This window comes from Carettochelys insculpta, chromosome 1 (genome assembly GCF_033958435.1).
Source record: "Carettochelys insculpta isolate YL-2023 chromosome 1, ASM3395843v1, whole genome shotgun sequence".
Classification (NCBI taxonomy): Eukaryota; Metazoa; Chordata; order Testudines; family Carettochelyidae; genus Carettochelys; species Carettochelys insculpta.
The window spans coordinates 36,745,138-36,762,348 of NC_134137.1; the positions used below are offsets into that span (position 1 = coordinate 36,745,138).

At 40.0% G+C, this 17,211-nt stretch overlaps 1 protein-coding gene across 2 annotated transcripts in view; it reads left to right on the plus strand.

The window, feature by feature from the left end:
• ARHGAP42 (Rho GTPase activating protein 42) overlaps nt 1-17,211 on the plus strand; it is a 296,232-nt gene that overhangs the window by 141,374 nt on the left and 137,647 nt on the right. For both annotated transcript variants that reach the window (XM_074984495.1, XM_074984504.1), the window contains exon 4: nt 5,350-5,421. In XM_074984495.1, coding sequence (XP_074840596.1) covers nt 5,350-5,421 — 72 coding nt within the window. The remainder of the gene's footprint in view (nt 1-5,349; nt 5,422-17,211) is intronic.

Sequence of the window (17,211 nt, forward strand, 5' to 3'; positions counted from 1 at the left end):
GTTAAACATAGAATTAAACTTTGAAAGGTTGTATGAAAGAGCTGATTTTTCCAGCAAAGTCCAGTTACTGTTCAGATAACCTAATAAAGAATTCATCTATGTAATAAACTAAATCTTACTTGTATTACTAATTATTAAAATAAATGTCATTTCACAGTACATTGCAATTCTCTAGTTCATACATTGCTCCCATAATCCAACCAAAATGCAGGTAATGATGCAGCATACGGCTGAAATGACACAAAAATTTCATACTGGATAGAATCATGGAATCCGAGGGCTGGAAGGGACCTCAGGAGCTCATCGAGTCCAGACCCTACCTAAAGCAGGACCAATCCTAACTATATCATCCCAGCCAGTTGTTTGTGAAACTGGGATTTAAAAACCACTCAGGATGGAGATTACACCATGCTGTAGGTGACACATTGCTCAAGTAAGATTTGAAAATGTAAGTAACTGTAGTTATTTGGTGTCATCTTGTTCTCCTGCAACCTGTAGGAGTTTTCAGATTTCATGTGTGGCATTTGCATACTTTAAAAGACCCTTAGATGGATGTAAGCAGGAAGGTCTTGGATGTTACTCTAGACAGGCTCTTAATACTTACAGCATGTGAGAAAACTCTTTCTAGCCGTAGTCACAGGTGCAACATGAGTCAGCTAGCCGGCGATGTAGGATGGGCTCCTTTGCTTCTTTAAGTCTGACTTGGGTCTTTTCCCCTGTATTGGTCTCATATAGTAGGCACATGGCTTTTGCCCAACTGGATTTCATCTTGGACTCCACACGAAGTAGTGGTCACACTCAGCTGTTCTAAACAGTACTCTTAGGCTATGTCTACACTAAGAGAAATCTTAGAAATAGCCATGCAAATGATTTAAAAAGACTCTCTCTCTTCTCCCCATTGAGCTAGGCTGGGCAATAAACAACCTGTGGGCCAGATGTGGTTTCCCAGGGTTAGCCCCCAGTGCAGTGCCAGATGCTATAGTTATCTGTGCTTCTGCAGGGGTGGCTGCTGTTCTCTCTTCCCTGCAAATTGCTTCCTGTTGCTCCTATTGGTTGTGAATGGCAAATCACAGCCAGTGGGAGCTGCAAGTTATCATATCTGCAGACGCACAGGTAAATAAAGCATCTGGCAGATCATTGGGGGCTAACTCTGACAAGTCATGTCTGTGCCTGCGGGGGGTGTGTGTGTGTGTGTGGGTGTGTGTGTGTGTGAGAGAGAGAGAGAGAGAGAGAACTGGATGAGGAGTTCTGATATTCCTATTTACAGCAAACCTTTATAGCCTTGTGACATCCCTCTATTTTGCATTTGTATGATTACAACTTCAGCAGAGTAACAGAGCAAGGAAGGACACATGAGCTTGCATGAAGTGAGATGCTATATTTAATTGTCACACTGAAAACCACAAATGATGCAAAACTTGCAATCCTTTTTGATCATTGCAAATGTATGGAGTGCATGAATAGGTGAGAAGAGTTGTTGAGTGGGCCAGGAGTTAGTCACTTAGATTTATGTCCTGTGTTATTCAGAAGATCATATTAGATCACACCAATTCCGTTTGGCCTTGGAATCAATGAAACTCCTGGTGCCATTGTACTTTTGGCATTGACTTCACTGGAGCCAGCTATTTCACCCATGGATTTTGTTTCTGCCTCTGCAAATTATTTACAGTTTGACCTTAGGCAAATGTCTCTGTCTGCCATTTGGGCATCAGAGGGTAAAACAGCCTCCAGCTGAGTGATCAGTAAGAATGGTCCCTCAGGGTAAGTTATTCTATAACTATTTACTACCAATTTTTTCCCGTTTCTGTGGACCATGTGCTTCTGGACATTATCACAGATAGGGTAGTGGGCAATGTTCCTAGAGGGTACCTTTCCCATAAGGACATTGGATTGTTTGCAAATTTCTTTGACTCCCTTGAATGAACAGCATCGTAAGCATGGAAATAATTATTGACTTAACAGTTTTAATAATTATTTTTTCATGTTGCTTCTACTCTCAATCTCCTCAGTCTCCGGTTTATGGGTATTTATTCCTTTGATGATGATTTCTCTATTTGTGTGTGTGTGTGTGTGTGTGTGTGTGTGTGTGTGTGTGTGTTTTATATAAGCAGCTGTTACAATGATAGGTCATCCAAATCAGTAAAGTTATTTTAGAATTTGTTTTTAAATTCAAAAAGGGAAATTTAGCTTCATTATGTAAAATGAGAGATTATTACATGAAAATTCTTTAGAAAAACATTCTCTGAATAATGACAGAGAGGTAGCAGTGTTAGTCACGTAGCACTTTAAAGACTAACAAAATAATTTATTAGGTGATGAGCTTTTGTGGGACAGACCCACACTCAAAGCACTTTCTGTGGATTTTCAGCTTTAGCAAAATTTTGAGATAGATGGTGATGTAGGAACATCATTCTTCCCCACCCCTCCCACACCGGTAGAATTTTGAAAACTCAGTAAAGGAAAGTTTAAAAAAAAATGTCCAGTGCTTTACTTGTTTAAAAAAAAATCTATGATATAGGCCTTAGTACTGCAAAGAGGTACATTACGAAGGATTACTGTAAGAATAATTCAGTGCTCAGTCATACAACACATTATTTTAGCCAAAATATATTAACAAATGAGGTTCCAAAACAAGCTAACTATGATATAATGTAATTCCAGTGATAGGAATCAGTAATGAAAAGAAAATAAATGTGCAAGGCGGACGTTCTACCGGCTGTGTATTTATGGTTTATCAAAGCTAGGCCACCAAAGTCCATTGGAGGTAGAGATGCAGTCTTTACGTAGCTAAGCAACCTGAATCCTGTAATGAGGTCTGTTGAATTGCATGTGCCAGGATTTGCTCCAATAGCTTATTGGCAGGCTTTTCCTTGCAAAATAAATACTCCTTCCTGGCTTCTCTGTTGCATAATTTTGCCAGGAAGAGGATTGCCACATCAGTGCTCTTTTATATTAGAAGCTTCCTTCGTGGGGACCAACATATCACATTCTGTCTGTGTATCTCTACTTAAGCCCGGAAACTATTTCTTTATTTATTTCAATGAACATATTTAAATTTTTGACTATGTCCATTGTCCATTTCTAATAATGAATTTCCTTCTGTGTGAAGAACAGTTGTCCTGTTTGGTATTGGAACCCTTGTTCTTTGGCATCACCTTATACTGCCATAGGATTGTATATAAATTAGTTCTTTCAGGATGTTTAATGGTGGGACCCATTTGTATTCTGAGATTTCATAGCAGTGGAATTTCCAGCAGATGATTTGTTCATCATAAGTTAACCTGTTGGCTGACAGTAAAGAGTAAATTTCTCTTGTTTGAAGGCTGCGAAGAAAGCCTTGAAATATGAACTGCTTGGGGTGGTCTCCTGAGTTTGCAAGCAAGCCACATGAAAGTGACAACTTTTTTGTTGTGAACAGCTTCATTCACACAGTATGGTGCTAATGCTGAAGACAAACAGTGATTATTTGTACATCAGTATTAACATTTTTACTGATGGTTAAAAAGAGAAGCATTCATTTTGTGTGGTGGTGGTGCTGGATGCTGCTTCAGATATTTGTACACTGAAAACTGTGGCAAATGGTTGCTAGACAGTAAGAATTGAAGTCTCTGCCAGACATCTCAATTTCTTTCCTTGTGAGAATAGGGGAACAGGAGAGACATCCATTCCGTAGAGCCAAAGAGCTGAACAGCTTCTCCAGTGAAAAAACAAATCAAATAACTTTCCTTGTTGTAGTTTGTCATAGATGTTGAAAAGCTCCTGTGATGTGCTACACAGCTTCCTCCTAGATTCCTCCTCACAAACTTCTTCAATACACTTATGTGCCTGAACTGGATTTCATGAGGCCTAGATTCTATTCCCAGCTGGATCACAGACCTGCCATGTGACCTTTGGCAAATCACCTCACCTCTCCTTGCTCTTAGGTGTCTTGTTTATACAGAATGTGATGTTTTGGGGGTCTTGATCTCTCTGTGTGTTTGCATAGTGCCTAGCACATAAGGGCCCGATCTCAGTTCAGATCTTTAGTTACTACTTCAAATACAAATACTGTAATAAATCAGAATGTCAGTGAAAAATCATAGTGTTGGGAATATCGTAACACTTCATTCAATACCAAAATTAATAAGATGGGAAATACTTTATAGCGCTGCTTGTTATATTTAATTCAGTAAAATTCCGTGGTGTCACATTGGTGTAGAAGTGTGCTGTGATAGTCAGCAAAGCCCATTGTATTCAGATAATGTCTTGTGCGTAAGGATCTTGATTTTGTTTGCCATACTTTTATTATTTTTCCTACCTCTGAACATACATCACAATTCTTCTTTCAAAAGCTCACAGCTGAACACTGACTTAGTACAGCTTTGAAACTTTACTGTGCAGAAGAAAATGCTGCTTTCCCTTTATTTTTCAAGCAGTTTATGTTTAACACAGAACTGTAGTGTATTTTTTCCCCTCTCCTGCTGCCTGATTGTGTGCTCCCAGTTCCAAATGAGGTGTGGATTGTCCAGTCAGTTCACCTCTGGTATTCATAACTCTGAATTTCTACTGCATTTCTGATGTGAATAATTTACAAGCATAAAAATGGAGAAATACCTTTGTGTAAGAGAGACATATCTTTGCAACTGAAGTCAGCAACTTAACCCAGAATGAGGTTCATATATAAAGTCTTCCTCTCGCTGTTTTGGATACTTCTGAACATGGTTAGGTGTAAGAAGATAAAATTACTCCATAACACTTCCAGTTTTTTAAATATAAAGAAAAATAATAGTTGCTAATTGTATATGTTCTGTAACATTTTTTTAGTCTTTCTTTTAGAGTATTTCCTGAACTGGCAGGCCTAGCTGATCAAAGAAAATTGCTGAAATGACTCAGCTATCCATTTGGGCACAGAACTAGTCTATGTAATCAGGTTCCTAACACTGTTACCTTTTGTCTTCTCACCAGCTGCACCAAATAGTTTTACTTCAGTTGCTGCATCTTGTTCAAAATTAAATTGTAAACTCAAAATTTCAGGGAAAACAAATACTAGGAATCATATTCATGCAGCATGAGTACTTTTTTCTTTACTTTATACTGACGCATATAATTAAATTTTAATTACTTAGCTGAAGCTTCATAATATATCAAGAAATGTTTAGCAGTATACTTTGTAAATATTAAGAAGCCTTTGTAAGTGGATCCTTACCTGCGCTTTGTCCTTAAACCTTCAGCGACAAGTGGGGATGGGACACATGGGTTTTTATCAAGTTTGTAGATTTGCAATGTTCAATTTACTGAAGTACTGTCACTTTCTGCAAATACTGTGTACGAAAAAGAGGCATACTTGAATATTTATGTTTGACATTTCAGATCCAGAATGCCAATGATGTGTTAATAGCACCACTGGAAAAGTTTCGTAAAGAACAAATTGGCGCAGCAAAAGTAAGGAACCAATTCTCATTTATTTTATATTTGTTTGAAGTTCATGCTGTGTCACTTATTAGACTACAAACATTTTAAAATAATGATATTGTTATCATGGAATGTGTGTAGTGATAAATTGGACTTAGCTCTTTGCTTCAGAGGAGTAGAACATTTCAGAAGTGACCATTTAAGGTTTTGAATATATTGCATACCTCAGACCCTAACAGAACTTACTGTTGTGGCCAATCTCCCATATACTTTAGTTGCTTTTATTTTTTAGTTAGTTTTAATTCAATCCCATATGGAAAACAAAAAGGTAACTGAGAAATAATTAAAATCATTCACTTTTGACTTGCTCAGAGTCACTCTAATGTGCATAGTTAACATCTTCAGTGTTCCTGCCCTAGCTGGTGAAGAAGCAGAGACAGGAGGAACCTTGAGAGAAATTTGTATAGTTTTGTCTGTCCTAAGCTCATTGGCTGGTTGCTTCAGTCCTCCCCTTCCATCATAGTCTCTTCACCACAGCTTCATTCTATACCTGCCACTTTTACCCTCTTCTCCCCTGTCCTTATGCTCTCACCTTACTTCCCTTCCCTTTTCTTTGCAATTATCTTAATCCCTCCTAAATACACCCAATATCCCTTTCCTTCCACAAATGTGGAACCAGTCTTGGCAGTCACTCAATATCGAGTAGGACGTCTTCATGTCACCCTCCTATTTGTGAGTCTATTGATGGTTGATCACCCAATTCTGGAGCTGCAGAAATTATAACAGAAGAGGCAGGTATTGGTAGCTGTTGGAGAGGCGTGGGGCAGTTTTTGATGCTCTGTTCTTCTGCTCTGCCCTTCCTCATCTGCCCTGCTGCGGGACCTCTCAAATTGCGCCACCCTTCATGGATTACCATTCTCCTCTGGGGATGGACTTGGGCAAGGTTCTCCCAGATGTCGACACCAATGCTGCACTTTTTCATGTGTGTCTTCTGCAAGCACTTATGTCACTTCCTCTGGCTCCCAAAACTCCTCTGTCCTTCCTCCAGTTTGGACAACAGAATCTGTTTTGGGAGGTGCTGATCAGATATCTGAACTGCATGACCAGTCCAATGAAGTTATTGATTAATGGGTAATGGCTTCAATGCTGGGCAAGTTGGACTCTTGCAGGATGCTACTGTTTCTGCGTCTATCCTCCCACGAGATATTTAGGATTCTCCTGAGGCAGTGTTGATGATATTGTTCAAGTGGCTTCAAATGATGCTTGTATGGTGTCCAGGTTTCACATGCATATAGTAGCTTTGGAACAGCCCCTGCACTTTTTACAAGGAGCTTAGTTTTGGGATAGATGCCCTGATTCTCAAAGACCCTTTTTCTCAACTGGGCAAAAGCAGAGCTTTTACGGCTTAGACAATGCTAGATTTCTGCATCAATGTCGACTTTAACAGAAGGTGCATGAGTTTGTCCCATCGGTGAAGGTTGGTGGAGCTCCTTGGTCTTTTTGATGTTCAGTGCGAGGTAGAGATTCTCAGATGCTTCAATGAAGGCACTTAGGATGCTCTTAAGGGCCGTGAGAGAAAGAGTAGCAACCACATACTGGAGCTCTGTGATCGAGGATGCAGAGGTCTTGCTTTTAGCCTTCAGTCTCCTGAGATTGAAAAGCTTCCTGTTCATTCTATAGACAATCTTCACATCATTTGGAAGCTTGTTATCAATGATGTGAAGGGACATTGCGATGTCTCTGTCCTCTCACCCCACTTTCCTTCCCTTTTCTTTCCATTTATCTTAATCCCTCATAAATATACCCAATATCCCGGTCCCTCCACAAATGTGAAACCGATATGATATTTGTTAGCATCTCTGCTAGTGTATTAGATCCCTGCTCCACTCTGTGCCTGTCATGTCTATTTAGATTTTAAGCTCTTTGGGCTAGGGACTGTTTACTATGGTGTTTTTACAGAGCCTAGCACAATGGGACCCTATTCTTGGTTATTTCTTACATGCCTCCATAATAAATAAGAGTGATAATAATTTTGTTTATCTTGGACACTGTAGAAACTTAAACAATAGATAAACAAAGCTGATAAAAGATAGGAGAAACCAAAAAATGAATGATTTTAAAATATAAGGTGATGAACTGACTCACTTCCAACTCCTGACACAGAGATGCGTCTCCCCTCTGGGCTTAGCAGGGATGGAGAATGGCAGAGCAGCTGGTGGTGATGCCCTCTTTCTAAACCAGCCAAGCTCTTCTTCAGTCCTTGATACAGTTTAAAACCACATTGAGGCTATTCTAAACTACACACTGACTGTATTGTTCCAAAAGAGACCTTGGGGATTGTCAGAGTGCAACATGTTTTGGCCATATCCCCTTCTGCCTCAGACACCCCTTTGGTGTCCAGATATTTCTTCCACATGGTTGATCTTTTGCCCAGGGCCGTCCCTAGGGGGCAGTGGGGCCCGGGACAACCCCACCCCCGCCCACACTATACTCCTGGCCTCACCCCTGCTCTGCCTCCACCCCACGCCCATGTCAATCCTTCCTACAAGGCCTTTCCCCACATCCCACCACAGCTCTGCCCCCACCAGCCCCCATTTTGCCCCTTCCTCAAAGCTGCTAACCTGTCCTTCTTCCAAGAGACACCAGGAGATAGTGAGGGAGAGCAGAGTCAGTGGTGCTGCTGCTAGCCCCTGTGCCATCCAGGCTCCATGCCCTCTTGAAGCACGGGGCCTGGGGTGACCTCTCCAAACCATCCATTGGATGGGACAGTTCTGCCTTTGCCAGGGTGTGACTAGATAGCAAAGTTATTTCGGAATAACGGCCGCTGTTCTGGAATAACTTTGTGAGTGTCTACACTACTCAACCACTGTTTTGGAATTTTGAAATAGTGGATGGCTTATTTCGAATTGGGTAAAGCTCATTCTAGGAATAGAGCCTATTCTGAAATATCTGTTTTGCAATAATAGAGGATGTGTAGACAGGCAATATGGGCTATTTCAAAACAAACTGTAGCACATCCAAGGGTTCTAGTCTGAAATAGGCTCGATTGTGTCTGGATGCTCTATTTAGAAATAGCTGAGCACTATTTCAATACGCATTTTGTAGATGTGCTATTTTGAAATAGTCTATTCTGGAAAATCTCTTCCAGGATAGCTTATTTTAAAATAATGCTTCTGTGTAGACATGACCTCAGTGATTTAGGCCAGCTATACAGTTAGCAGAGCAGCACAGAGGGGCCATAGCAAGCCTCACTATTGACCCCTGAGAACAGAGGGGCATATTTATGAAAGAGATGTCCTAGGTGTGCTCTCAACTTAGCCCTGTTTCCAGCTCAGTCCAGGATTCTTAAGGTGAACAGAACTATGATTATTAGTTGCTTTAGAGATTGTAAAAGGGCACAGGAGTTAATAAGTGGGATGATTCTGGTACCAGCCAGTGGTGCCTGAGTACATGTACTGCTTCTGCAATAGTGCAGTCTTTATTTAAAACTTTGCCAATAGATTGTCTAGGAAATCAATCAAATTTTAGTTTGAGGAAACCTTGGTAGTTTAGTTCTTCTCTAAACAGCATAATGTGGTTGGCCTATGAAACAGATACTAGGGATTTCACTCTTTCTGTGTCAGAGTCACATGAGGGGAAAATAAACATGGTGCGATGAGAAATGGAGAAGGTAAGTGATGATATTTGGGTGTTTTCTGTATCATTCCTGTCAGCATATTGCAGAAGATTGAGAATCCTCTGTACAGGCACTAAACACACATTTAGAGCAAATTCCTGCTGTGAACTTGAAGTCAAACTTCTGTGAAGAAGGAGGATGTTTTTTTCCTTCCTATTTGATTTTTGTTATGTACAGCTGCGTGCTTTCCTGACCACACCTATAATCTGCTATGTAGATGAATTACATGGTGATTTGTTTTTAACTGTGCTGCAAATAAGAGTTTAAAGCCACCTGAAAAAAATTACCGAGATAACTGAAACTTATTTGAATTCTTGTGTTGCTATTTAATTTTTTAATAATGGAGGTTAGGGGATGTGATCGCCTTTTCAGAGGGACTCACTGTCTACAGCTACACTACAGTGATCTTTTGAAGGAAGTTCTTCTGGAAAATCTCATCTGAAAAAATTTCTTTCGAAAGATCGTGTCTACATACAAAAAACCGGATTGAAAGATCGGTCAACTCCTTCGATAGAGCATGCTTACACAGCCCCTGCTGTCAAAAGAACAAGCCAGGGATCGAAAAATCTGGCACCATGAGGACCGCTCTTTTGAATGAAGGGCCTGTGGAGCGTTTACACATGCTGTTTTTTCTGAAAGAAGCTTTCAAAAGCAGACGCTTTTCCTGAAGCAGGAGTAGAAGAGGGTTTCTGGAAGAACCACGTTCTTTTGATTTCTGATAGAAAGAACTCATTTTGTGTGTAGCTGCTCCACGTTTTCTTTTGAAAAAGGACCAGATTTTCTGAAACAACTTGCTAGTGTAGATGCAGCCGTTATGTTTGTTGACAAGTGTTCTGTTTGGAGAGGCTGTGCAAGACTGTATCCAGAGGTCATTAACATGACTTCTTATTCAGGATGCAGAGGTCATTGTGGAGCCATGTCCAGCACTCCATCTTCCCATTAGATATATGCAATCAGTGACTCTCTAGAATATTAGTACTTGCTGTTGCCATTAACCATAACACTAAACACTTAGCTCTGCCTGGGCAAAACACTGTACAAACATTAATTCCTACAGTGTCTCTGCTTGACAGGCATTTGTCCCCCTTTCATAACAGGGTGGTGGGGGAAGAAACATACAGAGATCAAGAACTTGCTCAAGCACACAATTTAATGGCTGAATTACAACTGGAATCCAGATCTTTCAGCTCACTCCTGTGCCCAATCCATTAGAATTTTGTTACCTCTTTTTGGATCATTAGGTTCCAGGGTTGACACCTTTTATGTTCCGTTATCAAATTGCAGTTCTGCTAGTTGATTGTTTTAGAAAAATCCAGAGTAAATACATTTGTCGTCTTTTGCTTTGCCAGAGTTCAATTTCAGCTTCAGCACTGAGAGGGTGAGACCACACATATAACTTAGGGTGTGACTGAGTCTGGTCTGATCTGGTCAGAGGTGGATTAGTCAAATGAAATAGTTGTGAAGGTCATAGAGATGAAGAAGAGCAGCACAAATTATAATAAATGTACTTCTTAAAAATAGACAACAACCTGAGAATCTCTAACAAGAATGGTAAATCTGTGAAGTACAATGTGAATGAGTTAGTAATAAAGATATGCAAAAATGAGGCTATGTCTAAACTACACATTACTTCACCATAACTCACTTTGTTCAGGGGTATAAATAGTCCCCATCCATGAAGAACATAATAATCCTCATCCGTGAGCAACAGAAGTTGTGTCAACTGAAGCTCTGCTGCAGACAGTGTCGTGTGAGTGGGAGAGCTTTTCTGGCCATCACAGTTACTGCTTCTCACGGAGGCAGGAGTTATTAAGCCATTGGAAAAGGTTTCCTGTCGGCTTAGCTCACTATCACCAGAAGCTGTAGTTTAGACCTAGCTGGGGTGATATTACATTGCCAGAGACTGCATGAACATTTACCTCAGTCTGTTCATTTGGGTTCAACCACTGAGGTTTTGGTTTAGATCAAACCAAATGCTTAATAGTTGGTTGAAACTCTTAGTTTCTTACAAAACTCTAATTAACGCAGATTTCACAAAAGATTTGCAGACAGATCCTTTGACTGAATAAGTACTGATCTCTGAATATGTAACAAACTAGAAACGTTAGTTTGGGTTTTTGTTGCAAATATTTCACAGCACTCTAAGTATGTCTGTAATCAAGGATTTCATTTATACATGATGTCTTCACTGAACCCTCAAACTATCTGGACCGTGTGAAAGTTGCCCAAGACATAAACCTCTCCATCTTCTACTCCAACAGGCCAAGGTACATTACTTTGAACTTGCTTTCTCCAGCATAAACTCAAAGCACCACATACATTAAAAGAAAAAATATTGACAACAAAACAGAGCAGCTCTACCACAGAACCAATAAACCACACAAACAGTTCTCTCCATGTGGGGGAAGAGAGAACAAACCACAAATGATAGATGTTAGTCATGTTGCTTAATGAATTAATATAAATTGTTCAGCTACTACAGTGTTGTGTGTGGCATAAAAATCTATATAGACTAGAACAGGAAAAAGTAATATATTTAGATGATGAGCTTTTGTGGGACAGATCCGCTTCTTCAGATCATAGCAATACCAGAACATACTCAATATTTAAAGCACAGAAAACCAGAAATCAGAAAAATTATTAAGGTGAGCAAATCAGAGAGCAGAGGGGCAGAAGGAGTCGGGGGGGGGGGGGGGGGGAGTCAAGGATTAGATAAAGCAAAGTATGTAAAAGAGCCCCTATATAATGAGCTACAAAATTGACATCCCGGTTCAAACCATGTGTTAATGTGTTGAATTTGAATATAAAAGAGAGGTCAGCAGCCTCTCTTTCCAAATGGCTGTGAAAGTTCCTCTTCAGTAAAACAGACAAGAAAATGGTTAATCGATCTTTGTGACCACAGTTACCTGATTTCTCCACCTACGTTCTTTTAAAATACGTTCTTGATATTGTATCATGTTCTTTCTTTATCAGGCCTTTTTAACGTTATTTGACATTCATACTGATGTTAACAACTGCACAATATGCAGTGACAGCAAAAAAAAAACCAGACAGGATGTTAGGAATCATTTAAAAAAGGGATAGAGAATAAGATGGAGAATATATTATTGCCCTTATATAAAACCTTGGTACAAACACATCTTGAATACTGTGTACAGATGTCCCCTCATGTCAAAAAAGATATGGTGGCATTAAAAAAAGTTCAGAAAAGGGCAACTAAATAATTAGGTAGTTGGAACAGGTTTCATATGAGGACATATTAAAGGGACTAGGGCTGTGTCTACACTAGCCAAAAACTTCGAAATTACCATGCAAATGGCCATTTTGAAGTTTACTAATGAAGCGCTGAAATACATATTCAGAGCCTCATGAGCATGCGGGCGGCCACGGCCACTGGGCTGGATGGACCTTTGGTCTGACCCAGTATGGCTGTTATGTTCTTACTCCTGTTAAACTTAAAATATGAACCTTGTTGAAGTAACACCTTGCATCAGAGGTGAACATTATTAGTGTGTATCTAATGATCAGTCTTAATACATACCTTTGTGAAGCTATGAGCTTTTGTCAAAATTCAGTGGGGAAGGAAAGGATGTGAGGAAGAATCTGGAGTACTTAAGGTTGCTTCTTTTTCTTTGCTGAATTAGTGGCTTTTTCTTCAGTGGGAGCTGCGTGTATATCTTAAAGCAGATATGGGCCCACAGAGTTAAAAATAATGGCTTGGAGAAGTATTTCTGGTAGAATTATCACAATGCAGTTGTACAAATCAAAAAGATTATTGAGAATAAACCATACCCAATATACGTTATAAAGCTGTATGTCTGTATTTTATATTCAGTATTGTCTTAAACCAGGGAATAAAGGTCCAGTAATAAAGAACAATACTTTGTAAGTGCTTTAAAATATGCAGGTACCTACCAAAAACAAAATACTCTTCCCAGAGATCTTAGAAATAAAATATCAGCAGTTGTATCCAAACCAACAGTACACAATCTACACCACTTTCTGCCTTCTTCATTATTTATATTACTCGATCTCCTGTTTTTGTTGCACATATTTCAGTTCTTCCTTTTCTGTGCATGCTCGGTGTAAGTAAAATGGAGAGTTCTCCAGAGACTGCACAAATTCAGCCTTGCATTAGGTGGCCTAATGATTTACTCCATCTGAGCTGAAAAAAAATGACCTCTGTAATTATTGTATAAATCCTAGGAAAAGCAGAGTGAACTAACTGGGAAAAAATTTCAGGAACGAAGCAACTTACCTTATTTGGTAAATGTGGTTTGCTGGTCTCCAGCTGGTAACGTTGGTGAGATCATTGTATGATGTGTTGTGTGCGCTATGGCCAAATTCTCATGTTTCTTTTTATCCGTCAAGTACAGTATTTAGCAATATCTGTTCAAATGTTCTTTGACTTTTACTATGAACCAATCAGATCAAAGAGAAAAGAAGCAAACATCTTGTGTTATTTCTCTTTATTTATTTTTTTCAGAAAATTGTTTTTTTGTTTTTTTTTTCCCTTTCCCGGGAGAATTTCTGTTGTCGTTTTTACTTTAATTCATTCTAAGCTAGAAGTATTCCTTTGAACTTAGAAAACAAATTCATGTTCACTGCTGGGATTAATTTTACCCAACTATATTTCACAGCAGTCCTCTTAGTCTAGCCACAGAAGGTACATTGTAGTTTGTAACTGTCACATTTCTGTTACCCAATAATGTAATGCTCATAAAACAAAATGAAAATATCGCTTGTTTAGTTACATTATGCAGATGTGATTAGTTTATTGGCGAGTTGACCTATAGCAGCTGGAAATCCTCTATGATTTCGTAAAGGAAGCTAATTTATTTTAGAGTTAGGGTATTCAGTGCAAATGCTGATTGTTTTTGATGAAGTTAAACAGACTCCTTAATGTTAGAGAAATGAGCAGGATCAGTGTGTCATTTTAAGCCCATATCTGAACAGGGTCAAAATTGAACCTTTCAAACCCTGTGTCAACCAGGTCATCAGTTTTTAAACCTTTTCAGTATCAGTGGGAATCTGAGCTGCCATGTAATAAAATGAAAGTACATGCCAAATTATTTTAATTTTAAGTCTGAAAGCAATTGCCAGATGTTTTAAACTGACCGTGGCCTGATCCCAAAACCAGGTTACTGTGGGGTGTTAAGCTAAGCTTTTTGTCTTGCCCCAATTTGCGCTTGATGTGAGGTCAAGGGGAAAGAAGCTGGACTTGTGTTAAGTGCCACTCAGTGGCCAAGTGACTGCTGTCTTATGACCCTGTTCTTATGCTGACCTGTTGTTACATGTTGTGGAAACAACTGAGCAATAAAACGAAGGAGGCAGGTCAGCTGGCACAAAGGACGAATAAGTCTTTCAACACCCGCATCTGCTGGTGAGAAGAGATTCTATGGAGGGAGGGAATAAGAGGGCTCAGCATTCAATAATGGCAGCTGCCCTGGCTATCTGTGGAAAGGAGGCAACATTTGGGTGAGGAGCTCTTTTAGAAAGAGGTTCAAGCAGATGCGTACTGGAGAAGGGGATGTGTGTATCCTGCATGCAGGGAGGTGGGAAAGTGCCTGGAGTTCCGTGGTAAATGGGAAGAAGAAAGAAGAAGTTTAGGGATGATAGTGTTGCTGGGAAAAGAACAGGTAAGAGATAGTTGGGTGTGGGCTAATGGGAGGCAGGGTGACAGGGAAAGAGACCATGTGGGTAAGAGCATAGGGCAGGGGTGGCCAACCAAACTGTGGTTCTTAAGCCACTTGCGGCTCCTCCTCAGAGCCACGTGCCGAGAGTGCTGTCTGCTGTTCTGCACATACTCCCCAGCCCTTGGTGGGAGAAGTGCCTGGCGGTGGGTCCAGTGAGTTGCTGGTATTAAGTTACAGCAGAGCGGCTGGGGGTGCCGGGCTCTGGGGGAGGGGTGGGGCACTGGGTTAGAGTGGGGACCTGAGAGTTCCTGGTTCTGTGGGAGGGGGATGGCATTGTTACAGTAGGGGCAGATGGGGGTGTCTGGCTTTGGGGAAGGCGTGGGGGATTGGGTTAGAGTAGGGGCCTGAGGGTGCCTGGTTCTGGGGGAGGGGGAGGGCAGTGAGTTAGAGCCAGGGAGCTGGGGGTGCCTGGTTCTGGTGGAGGGCATTGGGCTATGTATTATATATTTATTGTTTATCTATCTATATAAGATAGATAGATAAAATAGATAATACATGGTTCTTTGCACTCTGTCAGTGGGTGGCTTTTAGTCCCTAACTGGTTGACCAGCCCTGGGATAGAGCAGTGGTTAGGAAAGAAGAGGTCTGAATGAAGGACAGAGTATAAACAGAGAAATGAAGCACCCTTTTTCTCTTTGTATCAACATTTTATTTTCAAAAATGTCTAAACCAGCCTTTTGATTCTTGTTTCTCTTTTTCATTTAACACAACAGTTTTCTCATCTAAAAATGTCCCAGTGCAAAGGTCCAGCCTGGAATCCAGAGCAAAATTTGATTGCTGTCTTGTATGTGCAAGAAAAAGTGAAGTTCATGAATGATACAGTAATTAACTCTGAGTGATAGCACCATGATGGGGACACAGGAATATCTTTGCCCTTCCTCAGAGTTAATGAGGTTAAGAGGATTACTTACACTGGAAAGAAATGTCCTGGCTTTATATTTTTGTTCAGTTTCATGTAAATCATTTTAGTCGGCGTTTTATGTAAAGTCTGTAGACTGCCAGCCATGGGTTGGTCCATACAAATAAGATCCCACCCTCCGTATTATAATTGTCATCTAGGACCGGGATGCATAAAGTGGGGGATGGGCACCCTAAGGAGGCCATGAAGTTTCAAGTTCACCCATCTCATTAAAAATTTTGAAATATGTTACTGTTTTATATACATATATTCACATTTATATACTAATAATAAAGTTTTTATATTCTACATATGAATTCTCTTACACATGCGGAAAGAGTTTTTGGTTTTTTTTTTTCATTTGAACATAACTATTATTTCCGTCAGTTTGGATTACACTAGATGAGTGGTAGTGGGGCAGGCGGCTGCTAGTTGCAGGTATGAAAAGTGGGTCCTGTTGTAAAATGTTTGTTCACCCCGAATCTAGGATGGTGTTTCTTACACTTTTTGAGACCACAGAACACCAAACAATAACATTTTTTATGCACAACACCGATGAAAATTTTCTTAAAAATAAAACTATTCAGCAGTGGGCAGGCAGCCAAATATTGATGAATAGAAATGTAGAGGGGTGGCAGTGCCATAAATTGAGCAGAAATCAGGAATGTCCGCTATGAACAGGCGACGGGTACAGCTATGCTTACCAGAAGTGTATGCAAAACCAAAATGAAGTAATTTAGTCAGGTATCATAGCAATGAAGTAGTAACATTGTATCTGGTTTTAATAACAGAAAATATATCCCATCATTATATTTTTCCAAATCTCGTGGCACACCTGTGAGCTGTAGATAGAACACCAGTACTTCGCAGAACATAGTTTAAGAAGCACTGATCTAGGAGAGCTTGCTAAATTCCACCTGAAAATATTATTTTTCATGTATTATATTTAACTATGTAAGAGAAGCATAATAGACATAAGGTATTGCAGCTTCCCTGTTAAGTGGATACTGCTTCACTTCTCTAATGCTAGAAAGTATGTGATTGTGGAGTGCTGCTGAACGAAGTCTTCACATATGGCAGAGGATTGCATGTGGAAACAGAAGGACTTTGTTGTAAATATTTTGGCTTTAAAATTCACCTCTTTAAAGGAGCCTTAGAACAGTAAACAGATGTAAAGCTTCAGCAGGTTTGGGAGATGGAGGGAAACGGCAAGGTAAAAGATCCATTGCTCCAGTAAGGGTGAAGCTTGGGTTGACTGAGTGTAACAGATTGATTTTGCATAAAAATAAACAAACAGGTGATACATGTGAAGAAATTAGATCTGCTCTAATTAATTAATACACACTCATCCCTTGCTGTATGAGCACAATTGGTTCCCAACTTTCTGCTCAACAGGAAGTCCTGTGGCATCTTATAGACTAACATATTTTGGAGCATAAGCTTTCGCGGGCAAAGACCCACTTCATCAAATGCATGAGAGGGGGTGGGGTTCAGAGGAGTATTTAAAGATGTGGGTCCCAGTAGAAGGGAGGGCCAGAGCTAACAAGGTC